We start from the raw sequence: 17,500 nt of genomic DNA on the forward strand, positions 1-17,500 counted from the left end.
TTTTACAGCGTGATAAATTACAATGGTATTAAACGGTAAAAATAATAAAAGTTTACAATGAGGTTTGGTTGTGACCCTTTTGGGCCTTCAACACGCACAAACACACACACACACACACACACACACACACACACACACACACACGCGCACACACACACACACACACACACACACACACACACACACACACACACACACACACACACACACACACACACACACACACACACACACACACGTACACACCAAACACATGCACATACACACACACACACACAAATCCCAGATGAGATTAATTTAAACATTTACCCAGGTGCTGTTATTTCCTCTTCAATCTTTCTCTCTCGTGTCTCTTCTCTTACTCTCTCTCACTCTTTCTAGCTTTCTCTACCTCTCTCTCAACCTCTGTTAACGTGGTCCATAACTGTCATGCTATTATTATTTTTCTGTTTCAGCATCCTGGCTATGGATGCCATATATGGTCCTTCACTGCCTCTTAGTGTCTTTGACTCCCTCATAATGTTATTGAATTCTTGTTAATGCCTTGAAAACATGTATGGTCCTTGACTTCCTTATTATGTCCTTGACTTCTTGTTAATGCCCTTACCGTCCTTAAATGGTCCCTGACTTCATTTTATTGTCCCTGACTTCCTGTTACTTTCCTTGACTTCCTGTTACTATCCTTGCCTGCCTTATATGGTCCCTGACTTCCTTATATGGCCCTTGACTTTCTCTTAGTGCCCTTGGCTTCTCTTAGTGTCCTTGACTTCGTTTTACGGTCCCAGACATCCTCTTGGTGACCGTGGTGACCTTGGCTTCCTTGTGTTACCCTTAACCTCCTCTAAATGTCTTTGACTGTGTCTAATGTCTTCTCCTTCCAGGTGGTCACTATGACATTTCGCTGAGTAGGCCTCACTCGCACGATCCCGTCACGTCGGCCATTGCTGCTCCCTGATTTGCTGAGAATCCACGCTGTTTTTCTAAATGTCCAACTGCCCACTCTCTCTCTCTCTCTCTCTCTCTCTCTCTCTCTCTCTCTCTCTCTCTCTCTCTCTCTCTCTCTCTCTCTCTCTCTCTCTCTCTCTCTCGCTCTCTCTCTCTCTGTGTGTTAGTCATACTCTCTTGCTCTGCTTCTTTTGTCTGTCTGTCCATACATGAATCTGCTTCTTTTGTTGTCCCCGCCCCCTCAGGCCAGATTGGCATTGCCGTTAACCAATGGTATTTCCAGACACTAATTGATACCACGGCAACACAGTGCTCTAACGAATCAGAAAGGCTGCCGAGTAGCTAGTCTGTTGTCATAGACCAGCCTTAGTGTTTCTCTTCCTGATGTAAATAAAGTTTTAAAGGCGCCATTTTACCAACTATGCTTGTTACCTGGCTTGTTCAAATCAAAGATAATTAATTAAAAATCACTTTGCATTATGTATTAGTTGGTTGATTTCAACACAAAAGCACAAACAAATGATGTCTTATTTTTTCCACACTGTGTTTTTGTCGGGCTGAGTGTGTTTGCTAAATGTGTGACAGAAAGTCAAATTTTTTAATCTGTGTTTATATTTTCCTCATGGTTCAATGTGTAAAAATAATCAAACGCACCCCTACAGTGCTAGCCAATAGCCAAATTAAGTGACTATCCTGGTTGATTTTGCCCAATAGGAAATTGGCTCAGAGTTCGACCAGAAGAAGGAGGAGCTTAAGGAGGTGCAGGGCTTAGCCAATCAGCTCTCAGAGGCAGGAGCTGCCAATCTGGTGGAGCCCCGCCTACTTCAGCTGAACACCCGCTGGGTGGAGGTTGAGGGAAAGTTCTTACCCTTCAAAAGACATTGTGTGAGTTTCCGTAGAGGCCTGACTTCTCCGTTCACTAACCCTATGAAGCCCTTACTAACTAGAGTTTAACTTCTTTACTGCCTGTCTGCCATTTTGTTTGACTAACAGTGACTAGACAAAAAGGCTCACCTCTCAGGTTGAAAAGGGATAAAAATGAATACATTAAATAACTGAATCTCCAAAATGATCTAGATTTAAGTATTTTTAGGAGATTTTAAGGGTAAGGAATGTTAAAGTTATGAATGTTTCACTTCAAACTAACTACATAAATACTGTTTTCAATATTCAGCATGAACTGTCAATGTCTTAAATGGTGCCTATTTTAATTTAAAAAAAGGTCAAAGTTAAAATAAGTGAACCAAACGAGAGGTGGAGGTTTTTGAATGCGTTCTTTTTTTTCTTTTAGTTTATTTGCTTCATTGTTTGCGTGTGTCACCTTAACAACGGACCACTATCATTCAATGCCATGTCTGGTTCTGTTTCAACGCATGCCTACTGCTAACCAATCGCATCTCACAGCTCCCCGACCAGCCAATCAATGACGACGTATGTATACAGTCACGTGTATCACAATCACAATAGCATACGCCCACCTGCCCCAGTGTCCGTCAAAGTCTCGAATCACACTTGGACAAAATCCGCTTTTTGGGTCGAATCTGGTGAAAGAATTGAGATTCACAAGGCATCATAAGCACATTTTAATACATAAATATATTATTATATATATATATAATAATGATTTATAAAAGATATATATTGCCATTAGTTCCAGTCAATAGTTCAATCAAAGTTCACGGACTAATAAAACCTGAATGGGTTGAACGCTGCCTTGCTCAGGGGGTGAAGGAGTCCACTTCACTGGTCTTGATTCTGTGGTGTGTTATGTACTGTCCTAATCGCCCTGGAGACCAGCTCGTTCAGCTCTGAGGGGCTCCTCAGGATTACATTAGTGCTTTGAAATGAGTTGCTCAGTGCATTAACCTTCTCCTACTCTGGAATAAGCACTCTTCATTCATCGCCATTTATTGGTTATTCCACTTAAAATGCGTTTGTTCATTCAATTTGAAATAATTTGGTTGGACAAACAGAAATTATAAAAGTCCACAAAAAATATGAAATATACAGACACTACTAAAACTGTGTTTGTGTGTGAGTGTTATACATGACATGACCGTATGTTCTGATTTATTGTAATTTTGTGGAAATGTAATTATGTATTTCCAGAACGTACAACTTCTGTAAAATACTAGTTTGGCCTTATCCACAAGGACTGAACAAATACACTGTAGTCATGGTAACACGGTGGCCTGTAGTCATGGCAATGAGTGCCTGTATCTTCCACTGCGATGTCCGTTCCCAGGGACTGAGAATGTGCTTATGATGCTCTTTATCGAAATCAGAAATTTGTTTGAGTTAGTTAGTTTTGAATTTAAGTCGATTTTGTCCAAGTGGTTTAGAAGAACACAATCTTGTGGGTTTGGTTGTGATGGATTTATTGTTTGGATTTCCTTCTCAGTTCAGCCTAGGAATCCTGTAGGACCTAAAATACACATACCAAACTACATATCCAAGAATCCCTTGAGTCAGCCAGAGTTTGGCTGGGGTTTATATTTCTGTGTAATTGAAACTGGGACACCCAGTACCCGTTGTGTCGTCCTGCACTTTTAGCACACAATTGTGTGTGTACACAATCAAATACACACCGTCACACCCACACCTTTCCCAGAGAAACCAGTCACGCACACAACATTTCAGCATCAACACAACACCTCACACAGGCACACATTTAAGCCTCCCTCAAACTATTCATTTTCAATCCTATTGAATAGAAAAATAACCAGGTAGCACAAAAACAAAAAAAAACACAATATGAATACCAAACAACGTTTCTGTCCTTGAGCCTTGAGCCTATGAACCGGGACCAGCTCTAGTTTATCAGAAGTGGCGCTTGTCTTGTTGAAGCACCATTCAACAGACGTCTGCTGCTGCAAGGTGAAACGAATGCGCACAACAAACCACAAACACCCCAGCCGGTCTCTGTCTGTGGGGCCCTAGATTTTATCGCTTTATTTTCTGAATTGATGAAACGGGGCGTTTGTGTGTCTCATTATCTGTGGTATTTCGATGCCCCCTTTGCAAGCACCACACAGCATTATAAGGTTAAACCGCTCAGTGGAGCAGACAGCGCCATATTGTCCAGTATTTTAATTAAAAGCCAGGCTCTGGGAAGGGAGGCGATGCGGGATGACAGATCGTCACCACTCTAAAGTGCACCTGTGTGGATTTAGGAGCGTAATGTTGTCTGCACTGGTTTACCGTCAGACGATAAAGTCCATCAAGGAAAGCAGACTCCCCATGAATATCTTATTCTTTGTTCTTGTAGTTATATTTGTTGAGAAGAGTTCGTTTTTTTAAAGATATTTCCTTAGGCCTACTATAATGTATTATTCGGCTGCCATTTTCCTTCAATCGCCATAAATATCCCCATTTTAGTGATTGCTCTTTTCCATAAAGTATGTAGATGATTTATTCAGAGCTGTGGGAGGGTTGAATTCTTAGTCGAGGACTGCTGGAAGTTAACTTCTATTCAAAGTCCTCACCATGCAATTCTTACATCTTGAGGGGAAATGAGTCGTCTAACCCAGTTAGCATGCACGTAGCTACGCGCTAGTAGCCATTAGCAGATCCAAGGAAAGAGTCTTGAGTCCTCATTTACAATGGACACGGCCTGGATAGCTTAAACAAAGAAGGTGTACATCCATGTGTCCATCTTTAACAAGCCCAATACCGTCTTTAACAAAACCCCAAAATAAACCCAATATCTAGAATCCCAAAATATTTGACTCGTGTTATTTTTCCAGCGTGTAGCCGCGCACGCGGTTTAGCCGCAGAACAGCAGAGCAGCGGCGGGGGGGAGAGGGGGAGAGAGGGCTGCTTGGGCTCCTGAGAGACTCTTTCCTTGGAACTGTTCTTGTGAGCGTTCCCTGCTGAGCCTGTGTGCTGTTCCGGGTGAAGTGCCTCTCTATTCCCTGTTTAATACTGCTTACAATGTTGCTCACCCCCTGTGTGTGTGTGTGTGTGTGTGTGTGTGTGTGTGTGTGTGTGTGTGTGTGTGTGTGTGTGTGTGTGTGTGTGTGTGTGTGTGTGTGTGTGTGTGTGTGTGTGTGTGTGCGTGTTGGTGTATGTACGTGTGTTTGTGTGTATATGTGCTTGTACGTGTCTGTGCGTTTGTATGTGTGTGTGTGTGTGTGTGTGTGTACATCTGTGTTTGTGTGTGTGTGCGTGTCCACATGTGTGTGTGTGTGTGTGTGTGTGTGTGTGTGTGTGTGTGTGTGTGTGTGTGTGTGTGTGTGTGTGTGTGTGTGTGTGTGTATCTGTGTATCTGTGTGTGGGTACTTGTGTGTGCGTTTGTACATGTGTGTGTGTCTGTGTGTGTAGGAGTACATGACTGAGCTACAGGTGTTGCTGCGCTCGGTGTCGGAGGCAGACTTCAAGCTCAACTCCCCTGAATACTGGCCCGCCGTGTTCTACAACCTGCCCCAGCAACACACCTGCATCAAGGTCTCTATTCCCTGTCTCATACTATGTTACAACCTACCCAAGCATCACAGCCTCTATTCCCTGTTTCATACTATGTTACAACCTACCCAGGCATCACGGTCTCTATTCCCTGTTTAAAACTATCGACAGACAATTATGTCTTTGTGTGTGTCTCTTTGCATGCATGTGTGTGTGTTAGTATTTGTGTTTCTGTGTGTGCGTGTGTGTCATAGCCGTAAAAAGATGAGAGAAGCAAAGTGAAAGAAGCAAAGTGAACTCAAACTATAATCAACATGTCTCCTCACTCTGCATCACGGGGCTTTTGTTTTGAAAGTTCCCATTTAGTGTGTCTCCTCGCCCTCCCCACTCAGAGCTCGTTAGATTGGCCAGAGCTCTCTTGATAGAGCTTTCAAACCTAATCACTTCAAATCATTTATTCGGGTCGGGGCATTAGCCTAATTCGTTTTTTGTGTAAACAGTTTGTTTGGAAACACAGCAGAGCTGTTAATCATGGTTTTAATGGAGTTCTCACTAGTTGTTTTGAAGTTATTATAATTTCATCTGCATATTGTCTTCTGTTTTGTCTAATCTACATCGCTTAAGTTTTAGTCATAAGTGTCTTTGTTGTACTAGGCCACCATTACATACTCTGCATAGATTTAGTTTTTTTTTATAAACAACACAAACAAACATTTTACCCAAGCACTAAACTCAAACATCAGTGATAGCCCCACCTCAAACTAAGGTTGCTGTGGTTGTGGTTTCTCATTTGAGACTAGACTACAGGGACTACGGATGTAAATTTGCTTATAGCTAACTCTGGTACTGTTCGTGAACAATGCATTGTTCACGATGTGGTTCCTGTGGTTCCTGTGGCTGGATTTCTGTTGGATTTTCAAACACTTTTTTGCAAAGAATTCGTCTGAATCCTCTTCTACCCTCTCGATCCAAACCTTGAACCCATCCCCGTCCAGGAGGCGAAGGCCAGCATCGACCAGCTAGCGTCCCCGGTGGACGAGGCCCTGGGCAGGAGGGACGAGATGGTGTCGGGGGCCCGCCCTCTGGAGGCCCAGAAGATCCACGACACGGCCCTGCTCCTCAAGACCAACTGGGACAAACTCAACAAGCTGCACCAGGATAGGCTGAGGTGAGACTAGCACTCAACAAGCTGCACCAGGATAGGCTGAGGTGAGACTAGCACTCAACAAGCTGCCCCAGGATAGGCTGAGGTGAGACCAGCACTCAACAAGCTGCACCAGGATAGGCTAAAGTGAGACTAGCACTCAACATGCTGCACCAGGATAGGCTGAGGTGAGACCAGCACTCAACAAGCTTTACTGGGATTGGCTGAGGTAAAAATAATAGAAATGTATCTGTTAATATGGCTTATGAACTGTGTGTGTGTGTGTGTGTGTGTGTGTGTGTGTGTGTGTGTGTGTGTGTGTGTGTGTGTGTGTGTGTGTGTGTGTGTGTGTGTGTGTGTGTGTGTGTGTGTGTGTGTGTGTGGTATGTGTGTGTGTGTGTGTGTGCTCCAGGCGATGGGAGGAGTCCAACGCCAAGTGGCTTAAGTTCTCGGCGGAGCAGAAGGCGTTGGAGGCGTGGCTGGAGGAGGCGGAGAACACGCTGAACCTGGCCGAGGGCAGCCCCGACACACACCGCCAGCACCTGCGGGTACCCCGCACGCACACACACACACACACACACACACACACACACACACACACACACACACACACACACACACACACACACACACACACACACACACACACACACACACACACACACACACACGATTATAACTGAGTGGATAAAAACAAGCACCCAGCAACATAAACACACATACACACACGCACACGCACACGCACACACACACACACACACACACACACACACACACACACACACACACACACACGCACAGACGCACGCAAACACACAAAGTACACACTCCTATAGCCAAAACAAACACAGAAATCATCTGAGTCAGTGCTCTCGTTCCTAAGCAACCATCCGTCCGTCCGTCTGTCTCTCCACGTGCCCCTCCACCCAGGACCTGACGGAGGCGGTGCCGGCGAAGGAGGTGGCCCTGGGCCGGGTGACGTCGGCGGGGAAGGAGGTGGCTCAGCTCAGCACGCCGGACGACGCCGGCCGCCTGCTGCTGGCCCTCAAGAGCCTCCACACCCGCTGGGCCAGCGCCCTGGGACGACTGGAGCAGCACCGCAGACGGTGGGGGGGGGGGGGGGGGGGTGTGGGTGGGGGTGAGGGTCTCTGTCGTTGGGGTGGGGGTGAGGGTGTCTGTGGGTGGGTGGCTGGGGGGGAGGGTGTCTGTGGGTGGGTGGGTGAGTGTCGGTCATGCAGCTAGCTTACCGCTTACTCTAAGGCCCTGTCTAGCAGAAGTCACATGGCTTTTCGTGAGACATCCATCAAACGGGAGGTTTGGGGGCGGGACATAGCTTTAAAAAAAAAAGAAGGGGGGAGGGTTTGTGGCTTCGGCGAGAGGGGTACAGTTTCGATAGATCAGACAAAAAACCAAAGGTAGCTGTCAATCACTGTGCTGTGAGTAGCAGAATTGATTGAAGTCTGGTTTAGTGGAGTCTGATGTGTTCTATTGTAGTCTAGTCTGGTCTAATGTAATATAAAATAGTCTAGTCTAGTCTAATATAAATGAAGGTAGACTAGTCTAGTCTAGTCTAATGTCACCTAAGGTAGTCTAGTCTAGTCCAATGTGATCTAATGTAGTCTAGTCGAGTCTTATGTAATCTAATGTAGTCTAGTTGAGTTTGAAGTAATCTAAAGTAGTCTAATCTACTCCAATGTGATCTAACGTAGTCTAGTTGAGTTTGATGTAATCTAAAGTAGTCTAATCTACGCCAATGTGATCTAAAGTATTCTAGTTGAGTTTGATGTAATCTAAAGTAGTCTAATCTACTCCAATGTGATCTAACGTAGTCTAGTTGAGTTTGATGTAATCTAAAGTAGTCTAATCTACGCCAATGTGATCTAAAGTAGTCTAGTTGAGTTTGATGTAATCTAAGGTAGTCTAGTCTAGTCTAATGTCATCTAAAGTAGTCTGGTCCAGTGTACCCTGAACCAGTCTGATCTAACCCCCCCCTCCCTGACTGTGGCCCTCCAGGTCCTCAGAGGCCCGTAGTGCGGCGGCCACCCTGGAGGAGGACCTGGGCTCCATGCAGGCCTGGCTGGACCAGGCCGACGGGGTGCTGGCCATCCCCATACACCCTGCCGAGCCCCAGCACATCAGGGACACCCTGGTCAAGGTCCAGGTACGACCAGGGGGTTCAACGCCCGGACCGGAGGGTCTGGGGTCGAGCCCAGCGATGTCCGCGTTCTACACTACCGTTCAGAAGTTTTGGGGTCGAACAGACATTTCGTGATTTCCATGAAAACTCACACTTCATTTTTTTCAGTTCTCAGCTGAGCTCACATAATTGCACAAGGGTATTCTAATCATCAATCAGCCTTTAACAATGTCTAGACTATATTTTTTCATTCATTTCATTTTATCTTCATTGTAGAAAGCTGTGTTTTTCTTTTAAAAATGAGGACGTTTCTAAGTGACCCCAAACTTTTAAATGGTAGTATACCTGTTTTGGCTCGAGGAGCAAGAAACCCCCCCCCCCCACCCACTGCCAGCTCCTTAATGACATGTGTCTGGATACACCGTGTGCCTCTTTAGATCCAAAAGCTTTCCTAAAGGACTAGACAGTGTCAGAGTCAGACAGCAATACATTCTTCTTTCAATCGTCTGCCAAATGCCGTAAACGTGTGTGTGTGTGTGTGTGTGTGTGTGTGTGTGTGTGTGTGTGTGTGTGTGTGTGTGTGTGTGTCTGTGTGTGTGTGTGTGTGTGTGTGTGTGTGTGTGTGTGTGTGTGTGTGTGTGTGTGTGTGTGTGTGTGTGTGTGTGTGTGTGTGTGTTTTCCAGGCCCGCGTGGACGAGATCCCCGGTAGGGCGTTGGCTGTGGAGGACCTGAACCAGAGGCTGAAGCAGAACCAGGTCCCCGCGGAGAAGCACACCGACATCCGGGTCATCAACTCCCGCTTCGCCCAGGTCCGCACCGCCGCACCCCGCCGTGTGCCTCCGCCCCACAGAGCTCCTCCCATGGGTCCATGATGACCTCCTCCCCGAAGGCTCACTTATGGTTCCACGTCGCGACGCTTCGACGCAGTCGTGAACCTGTTTGGGCTCTGCGTCTGGCTTTAGTGAGCGGACCAATCGCAGCCCTCGCTGCTGCGTCGCCTCGACGCTAGGTCAACATTTTTGGCAGGCGCCCTTGCAGTTGACTCAAGGAGAGTCCGCAAGGACGTCCTGCGCCCGTAAACCCCCTTGCGTTACGTCGACTTGGAACCATAACTAAGCCTTCAGTCACATGGGTCCGCATTAGACGCTTTGAATGAAAGAATCTTACAAGGTGAGTGAGTGGTAAATAGATGGCATTGAGAGGCTTTTTGACAACAGCGATTTACTCTATTCAAAATATGTGAGCTAGAAATTTGAAGATTCAACTCGCCCATCCTCGGGTCGATCCATCCAGGGAATGTTGATCGCTACAATTTTTTATTCTTGTCGACAGGGCACAAGGGCTTCACAGACTGCCAAACATAACCCTCTAAAGGGCAAGGAAAAACTTGTTTTAATAGCAAGGGAGAAACCTTGAAGAAGTTGTAGTGGCTGTAGGTTAGGTTCCAGAGGTTCAAAGAGAGCAGAAAAGAGCGGTAGAGAGCAAGAGGTTGAAACGAACAGCACAAAAAACCCTCCTCCCTCCGTATGGTACTCCATCATTGACAAGAGTTGCATTTCCCGCACCCGTGATTGACAGGCAAGATGGATTACCGGAACCAATCACGGAAGAGATGCCCTGATTGGTCAGAAATTAATTGGGAGCGGTCTAAAATCTAAATTGGTACAGAAGCGGGCAAAGACAACTAGGAACAGATATTCTCAAAGTGTATTTCAATTACTAAAAGGTGTGCCATTGTAAGCAAATGACACATCAAATAATGTCTCCAAAAATCCTACCTCCAGCACCTGTTTCTCGTCCGTGTGGTTGATAAAGTTGTGGTGGTGTGGACCCCACCTCTGTGTGCTGTAGGTGTCCAGGGATCTGCCTGAGTGGCAGCTGGAGATGGAGGGCCTGCTGAGGGACCTGGAGCGGCTCCAGGGCCAGCTGGCGGACCTCTCTGCCTGGGCAGCACGCGCCCGCACCCGCCTGGAGAGCAGCCCGGAGGAGCTGGAGCCCAAGGTGGACACGCACATACGGAGACACACACACACACACACACACATGTGCACACACACACACACACACACACACACACACACACACACACACACACACACACACACACGCACACGCACACGCACGCACTCACAATCACATGGGTATTTTTAGATAAGTTCACACATGTATACACACACATGTATAAATTGAGGTATATATAATAAACACATGCATGCCTACACACACACACACACACAAACACGCACACACACACATACACACATATCTATAAATGTGTATATTCAGACATATGTATGTCATATACACACACAAACACACACACGCTCTTGCATACACACGTACACACACACACACACCGTGGTGCATGAAAACCCACATACACAGTCAGACGTGGGCACCACATGTAGTCACACACAAACACGCATTGTCGGATGTTTTATAATCAAAGTGGACGAGCTGGCTGAGTCACTGACGTGAGCGCTATGACTCACAGCTGGTGGAGGAGGTGCAGGCCAAGGAGCCAGAGGTGGAGTCATTGTTGGACCGGGCCAATCAGCTCTACAAGGACAACCCTCCCAGCCAATCAGACAAGGTCAGGGTCACCCACGGCCTGATGTCATCCAATCCTAAAGCATTGTGTATGCGTGGGTGTGCGTGTGTGTGCGTGCATGCGTGCGTGCGAGGTCTATGCTGAAGGCTGATGGAAAGAATTCAATTCTGTAATATATGGGAGTGATATATGTATAGGGAGTTATAGCTGACCCCTTATTACAATATATGGGAGTGATATATGTGTAATATATGTGTTAAATATGTGTTTATCTCATATTATTTTGAATTATTACGGTTAAACGATTTGGACCCTGTGTGTGCGTTTGTGCGTGTGCGTGTGTGTGTGCAGGAGAAGCATGCCCAGCTAACTGAGGACTGGTCAGTGATACTGGAGCTGATGAGACAGCACAGAGAACGGATGGCCCTACTGGCGGCCAGGAAATCCCGTAAGACCCGTCTGTCTGCCTCCGTGTCTAGCTGTCTATGTGGCTTCTCCAGATGCATCATGGGAAGGCAGTATTTATTTTATGAGTATAACATTTATATGATTGTATGATTTTGTGTGTGTCTGTGTACTATTTGGTTGTCTGCGTGTGTGTGCGTGTGTGTGCGTGCGTGTGTGCGTGCGCGTGCCTTTGTGCACCTGTGTGTGTGTGTGTCTGTGTGCTATTTGCTTGTCTGCCTGTACGTGTGCGTGGGTGCGTGTGCATATATGTGTGTGTATGTGTGCGTGCGTTTGTGCGCCCGTGTGTGTGCCTCCGTGTCTAGCTGTCTATGCGGCTTATCCAGATGCATCATGGGAAGGCAGTATTTATTTTATGAGTATAACATTTATATAATTGTATGATTTTGTGTGTGTCTGTGTACTATTTGGTTGTTCTGCGTGTGTGTGTATGCATGTCGTACGTACGTGTGCGCGACCTTTCAGAACAAACCCTACTAGGAAGTGGCCAAGCGGAGTCGGCTGCGTTGGCCCAGTTCCACAAGTCCTGGGCCGAGCTCACTGATTGGCTGAGCATGCTGGACAACATGGTGCAAAACAAGCGGGTGGTGGTGGCTGACCTGGATGACATCAACAGCAACATCCAAGGGCTCAAGGTCAGAGTTCAGAGGTCACAGACCCCTTGAAATGCAAGCGGAAACCACAAACCCCTAAAACACAGGTCGGTCTGTCTCTCATGTAAACACGGTAACCAGGTGTTGCCATGGTTAATTCAAGTCCATAATTATGTAATAACATTATGGGCTTGAATCAAAAGGTCGGGTTTTCAACTCGGGGTCAGGTAGGCCAGCATTGAACCCACTTTCGGCCTGCTGAGGACACCTCTTTCATGAAAGATCTCAGATCTAAAAGAGAAGAAGATGAATTACAGGCAAAATGTCCACAGCTTGGTATTTTGAAATAGAAAGTTTCCTGAACAGCACGTCAACATGCTCAACGTCTTATTTAGTATCGATATTAACAAAACCATAATAGGTCTACAACTGTTGATCCAAAAGGTATCGTCAAATGCTACGATTGGTGTTATCAAATGGTCAAGGTAAACTGTAAACGTGAGTGAACCATAACCCGGTCACCTTTTCGTTCATGTTAACACAATAATGAGGGTTGTCATCCCTAAAAATTAAAAAACACCATAACCTGCTTACTCTGCCCAACCGGGTTTCTCTGTCCATGTAAACGTTCTCAACAACAGTTGGCAGTTTGATAGTTGTATCACGTTGAATGTCGTTTCTCAGGCTTCCCTTCAGGAGATGGAGCAGCGCCGCCCCCTGCTGGAGAAGCAGGTCACTGCAGCCCAGAACCTGAAGAACAAGACCAGCAACCAGGAGACCCGCAACGCCATCACTGATCGCAGTGGGTCACACACACAAACACACAGGCGCTCGCACACACACACATGCGCGTGAGCTCACCCACACACACACACACACACACACGCACGCACACGCACACGCACACGCACACACACACACACACACACACACACGCACGCGCACACAGACTAAACACAGGCATTACAAGTTGGAGATAGGATTTTAATCTAGGATACAACAAGTATAAGCACTTAATCAGGGATTTAGTAAAAAAACAGTGAGTTATAACTGACGTTCTCCTTCGTATCCATGGCTACTTGTGGATCCTGTTTGTGGTGCTGTTGTCCTTTTCCTCCTTATGAATGAATGGAGTCATTTATATTATTAGGTTATATTTTCATTATGTTTTATTTTTTATTTATAATGGAGTTATTTATACCATTATAGTATTATATTCATTCATTGATTTGTGTTTATCAATTGACTTATATTTCTATTCATTTTGCATTTTTTGTATCCATTCATTCATTCCTTCATTCACCCACTCAATGGTTTTGTTTCTTCGTTGTAGTCGAGCGTCTTCAGGCCCACTGGGAGGACTCCCAGACCAAGCTCTCTGATAGGACGGCGCAGCTTCACAACATGCTGAAGGACTCCACCGATTGGCTGGAGTCCAGGAGGAAGGTGGAGCCTCTGATCAAGGAGGCCAATGAGAGGATGGATGCCATGACGGAGATCACGTACACGGTGGAGGCACTGAAGAAGCAGAACAACGAACTCAAGGTCGGTCACGTGGGAACACACACACACACACACACACACATGCTCACACATACACGCACGTACATAGACACCAACACACATATGCACATACTTGATCACACACACATACAGACAAATGAGTGCACACTCACAACATACACAGTCGTACAAGCACACACACTCAAACATACAAAGTACACACTAGGACAGTCAAACAAACACAGATGGCAAGACAATCACATCAAATCTATCTAGATTATCGTAATTTCATTACAACAGATCTTGGCTTAAAATACTGGGATGAAAATGAAAAAGACTTTTTCAGTATCAAATGTTGTCTGTCAACGACTACATCCTAAATCTATGTCTTTGCAGTGTTTAATATCAGTGTTGTACTTTCTATTGAAAATCCCTTTCCTCTCTTTCTTTATTTCTCTTCTATTTGTCTATCCTTCCTTTCCATATATCTCTCCCTCTCTCCATCTATTTCTTTTTCCTTTCTTCCTCCCTCCCTCTTTCCCTCTTTCCCTCCCCCTCCCCTCCTCACACTCTCTCCATCTATCCCTCCCCCTTCTCCCTCCCTCTCTCTATCTATCTTTCTCCCTCTCTCCCAACTTCTCTTCCACCCTCCCTCTCTCCCTCTCTCTCCCTCCTCCCCCTCCCTCCCTCTATCTCTCCCACTCTCTCATCTATCTCTCTCCCTCTTTCCCTCCCCCTCTCCCCCTCTCCATCTATCCATGTATCCCTCCCCCTCTGTCCCCCTCTCTCTCTCTCTCCCTCTCTCCATCTATCGCTCTCCCTCCCTCTCTCCCTCCCCACCCCCCCCTCCCTCCATTCATCTCTCTCCCTTCCCTCCTCTCTATCTATCTCTCTCCCTCTCTCCCCCCCCCCAATTGTCCCTCCCTCTCTCCATCCATCTCTCTCCCTCTCTCCCTCCCCTCCTCCCCATCCCTCCCTCTATCTCTCCCTCTTTTCCTCCCCTCCCCTCCTCTCTCCCTCCCCCACCTGCCCCCCCCCCCCCTCCCCACCCGGTCCAGGGTCTGGCTAAGGACCTGTCGGCGTGGTGGGGGCAGGTGGAGCAGTGTAACTCGCAGGCAGACGGTCTGCTGAGGCAGTACTCCAACGACGACGCCCACCTGGTCCGACACCTGCACGACACCATCAACGGCAGCTGGACCCACGTCAGCAAGAGGTGAGTGACCACCGGACGCGCGCGGACGCGCACACACACACACACACACATATGTACACACACACTCACACACACACACACAGGCACGCGCAAGCTCACTCAAGCAAACACAGGAACTGTTGCAGATAGACGGACCGACTGACGCACACGGCGATACACACAAACTCACACATGCACACCCGAGGATATTTATATATATATATTTATATTATATACGCACACACTGTGCATGCAGACATAAACACAGATGTTGCTAGTGTCATGGCGCACCTGAAGAGCTACAATACCACAAAATACGGACGCTAGTTACAATGAAGTGAAACAATATATATGCGTTTAAAAATATATATCTATATAAACAAAAGTCCTTCTGTTGGATCCATATAGCGAGTTTTTGAGTTGAGACACACAAACCTTGATTCCTACAATTTATCTTTTTTTTTTTTTTGGCTTCTGTAAACGTCAACCGGAGTTATAGACTTAATAAACACCGTTTCAGTAGCAACCCGTATCTCCGTGCGAGCTTCGTGAAGAGTGTGTCGGCAAACCCCCCCGCCTCAACGACCTCAGGGGGGGGGGGCGATTTGGATAGACTTTCCGTTTCACCCTCCCTTACCTACGTTATAGTTCACGCATTACACATTACATCAGTCTCAAGCTTAGCATCGATGCTAGCGGTAGCGGCGTCCTCCACCCTCACCTCACCCCCCCCCCCCCCCCCCCCCCCCCCCTGCAGGGTGTCTGAGCGCGAGGGGGCTCTGGAGGGAGCCCTGCGGCTGCTGCAGCAGTTCTACCTGGACCTGGAGAAGTTCCTCAACTGGCTGACGGAGGCCGAGACCACCTGCAACGTGTTGGTGGACGCCACCAGCCAGGAGCGGCTCCAGGAGCAGCCCCACGCCGCCAAGAACCTGCTGGCCCAGTGGAAGGTAGAGCCCGGGGGGTGGGGGGGGGGGGGCTGCTCGTCTAGGGGGGGCGTCCACAAGGGTCCGGGAGGGTCAGGGAGGGTCCGTGAGGGTCTGTAGGGGGGTCCACAAGGGTAAGGGAGGGAACCTGAGGGTTAGTGAGGGTCCGGGAGGGTCTGGAAGGCCCAGGAGGTTCCGGGAGGGGCCCAAAGATCCTGAGGGTCTGGGAGGGTCCGTTGGGGTCCGTGAGGGTCCATGGGGGTCACCGAGGGTCTTGGAGGATCCGTTAGGGTCTGTGGGGGTCCGCAAGTGTCTTGCTTTTTTCCTTGTGTCATTAGTGTTGTTCTCTGTAGTTCTTCTCTGTTACAGCAGCTTGTTTACTTTATCGACTCAGGCCGTGTTCACATCTAGCTTTTTTTTAATCTGCCAGCGCTTGTTTTACATTATATTCCTATGGAGCAGAGCGTTTCTGGAAAAAGTCACGGCCGCTTTTTTAAACGCCTCTCCCAGCGTTTTTTTCTGCCATACGGTGCGTTGAAAAAAGGTCAACTTTCAGGAAGAAAGCGGCCGACGTCAGACGTCTTTTGGGCATCTGACCAATCACAAGCGGCACATTGACACTTCTTCACGAAGGAAACTCCCAACTGTCAAAACAAGAAACAATGGCGGACAAATCACTCGGGGAAAGTGCCGGTGGAGCGATTAATAGTTGAAATTACAGAACATGTCGAGATCTACAACATGTCTAATGGGCTCTAGCCTGGATACGTAGTAGGCGAGTAACTTCGGGTCTAGAATGGGTTTGTTGCTAGGCGATAGAAAAAACGCTCTCTGCGCTTTTAGGGCAAAAAAACGCTGCCAGCTTTTATTTTTGTTGAAAAAACGGTCAGCTCAACTTTTCCCTATTACAAGAAACGCTAGATGTGAACACGGCCATAGGCGTTACCAAGGCAGTGTTTCCCTCAGAAAATGTCTTAGTCAAGGTGGTCAAGGAGCAGGGGGGGGGTTGGTCTTCGTTTCAATTCCATGGCACGACCATTGTTGTGACAGTATTAGTTAGTTAGTTAGGCCTTTAAGCTCCCTAGGGAACATAGGCCATCGATGAAACCCCTCCATCCTCTTCGGTCTTGTGCCTTCCGATCCAGTTGTTGCCATGTCAGCCCTTTCGTCTTCATCTCCTGCTCTGTGGTTCTTCTCCAGGTGGCTCTAGGTCTTCCCCTCTTTCTCTTGCCTTGTGGGTTCCATGTTAGGGCCTGCTTTGTAATTGATTTGTTTTTTCTTCTGAGTGTGTGGTTCTTGTTTGGTGAGTTCCCAAAGGTTGGCATTTGAGATGGTGTTGGGCCAGTAGATTCCCAGGAGGCGTCGTGGACAGCGGTTGCTGAATGTCTGTAGTTTGTTGAGTATGTTGGTGGTTGTCTTCCAGGTTTCGGATCCGTAAAGTAGAGTGGATTTGACATTTGAGTTGAAGATTTTTAGTTTGGTCCTGAGTGATACGTTTTTTGTTTTCCAGATTTTATTTAAGATGTTAAATGTTGTCCTTGCTTTTCTCAATTCTGGCTCTGGCATCCTCCTTCGATTCTCCTTCTATATTAATTACAATACCAAGGTATGTGAAACTGGTTACATCCTCTAGCTGGTTTTGA

General features: G+C 47.1%; 1 protein-coding gene across 1 annotated transcript in view; it reads left to right on the forward strand.

Annotated features, from left to right (window-relative positions):
- Window positions 1–17,500, forward strand: part of LOC130381001 (dystrophin-like) — a 68,879-nt gene that overhangs the window by 35,475 nt on the left and 15,904 nt on the right. The window contains exons 16-30 of the mRNA XM_056588422.1: window positions 1,660–1,830; window positions 5,269–5,391; window positions 6,345–6,517; window positions 6,906–7,041; window positions 7,424–7,599; window positions 8,507–8,654; window positions 9,314–9,439; window positions 10,482–10,631; window positions 11,125–11,223; window positions 11,533–11,629; window positions 12,112–12,281; window positions 12,924–13,041; window positions 13,573–13,784; window positions 14,801–14,955; window positions 15,692–15,881. Coding sequence (XP_056444397.1) covers window positions 1,660–1,830; window positions 5,269–5,391; window positions 6,345–6,517; window positions 6,906–7,041; window positions 7,424–7,599; window positions 8,507–8,654; window positions 9,314–9,439; window positions 10,482–10,631; window positions 11,125–11,223; window positions 11,533–11,629; window positions 12,112–12,281; window positions 12,924–13,041; window positions 13,573–13,784; window positions 14,801–14,955; window positions 15,692–15,881 — 2,244 coding nt within the window. The remainder of the gene's footprint in view (window positions 1–1,659; window positions 1,831–5,268; window positions 5,392–6,344; window positions 6,518–6,905; window positions 7,042–7,423; window positions 7,600–8,506; window positions 8,655–9,313; window positions 9,440–10,481; window positions 10,632–11,124; window positions 11,224–11,532; window positions 11,630–12,111; window positions 12,282–12,923; window positions 13,042–13,572; window positions 13,785–14,800; window positions 14,956–15,691; window positions 15,882–17,500) is intronic.

The sequence above is a fragment of the Gadus chalcogrammus genome, chromosome 4 (genome assembly GCF_026213295.1).
Source record: "Gadus chalcogrammus isolate NIFS_2021 chromosome 4, NIFS_Gcha_1.0, whole genome shotgun sequence".
NCBI classification, from domain to species: Eukaryota; Metazoa; Chordata; class Actinopteri; order Gadiformes; family Gadidae; genus Gadus; species Gadus chalcogrammus.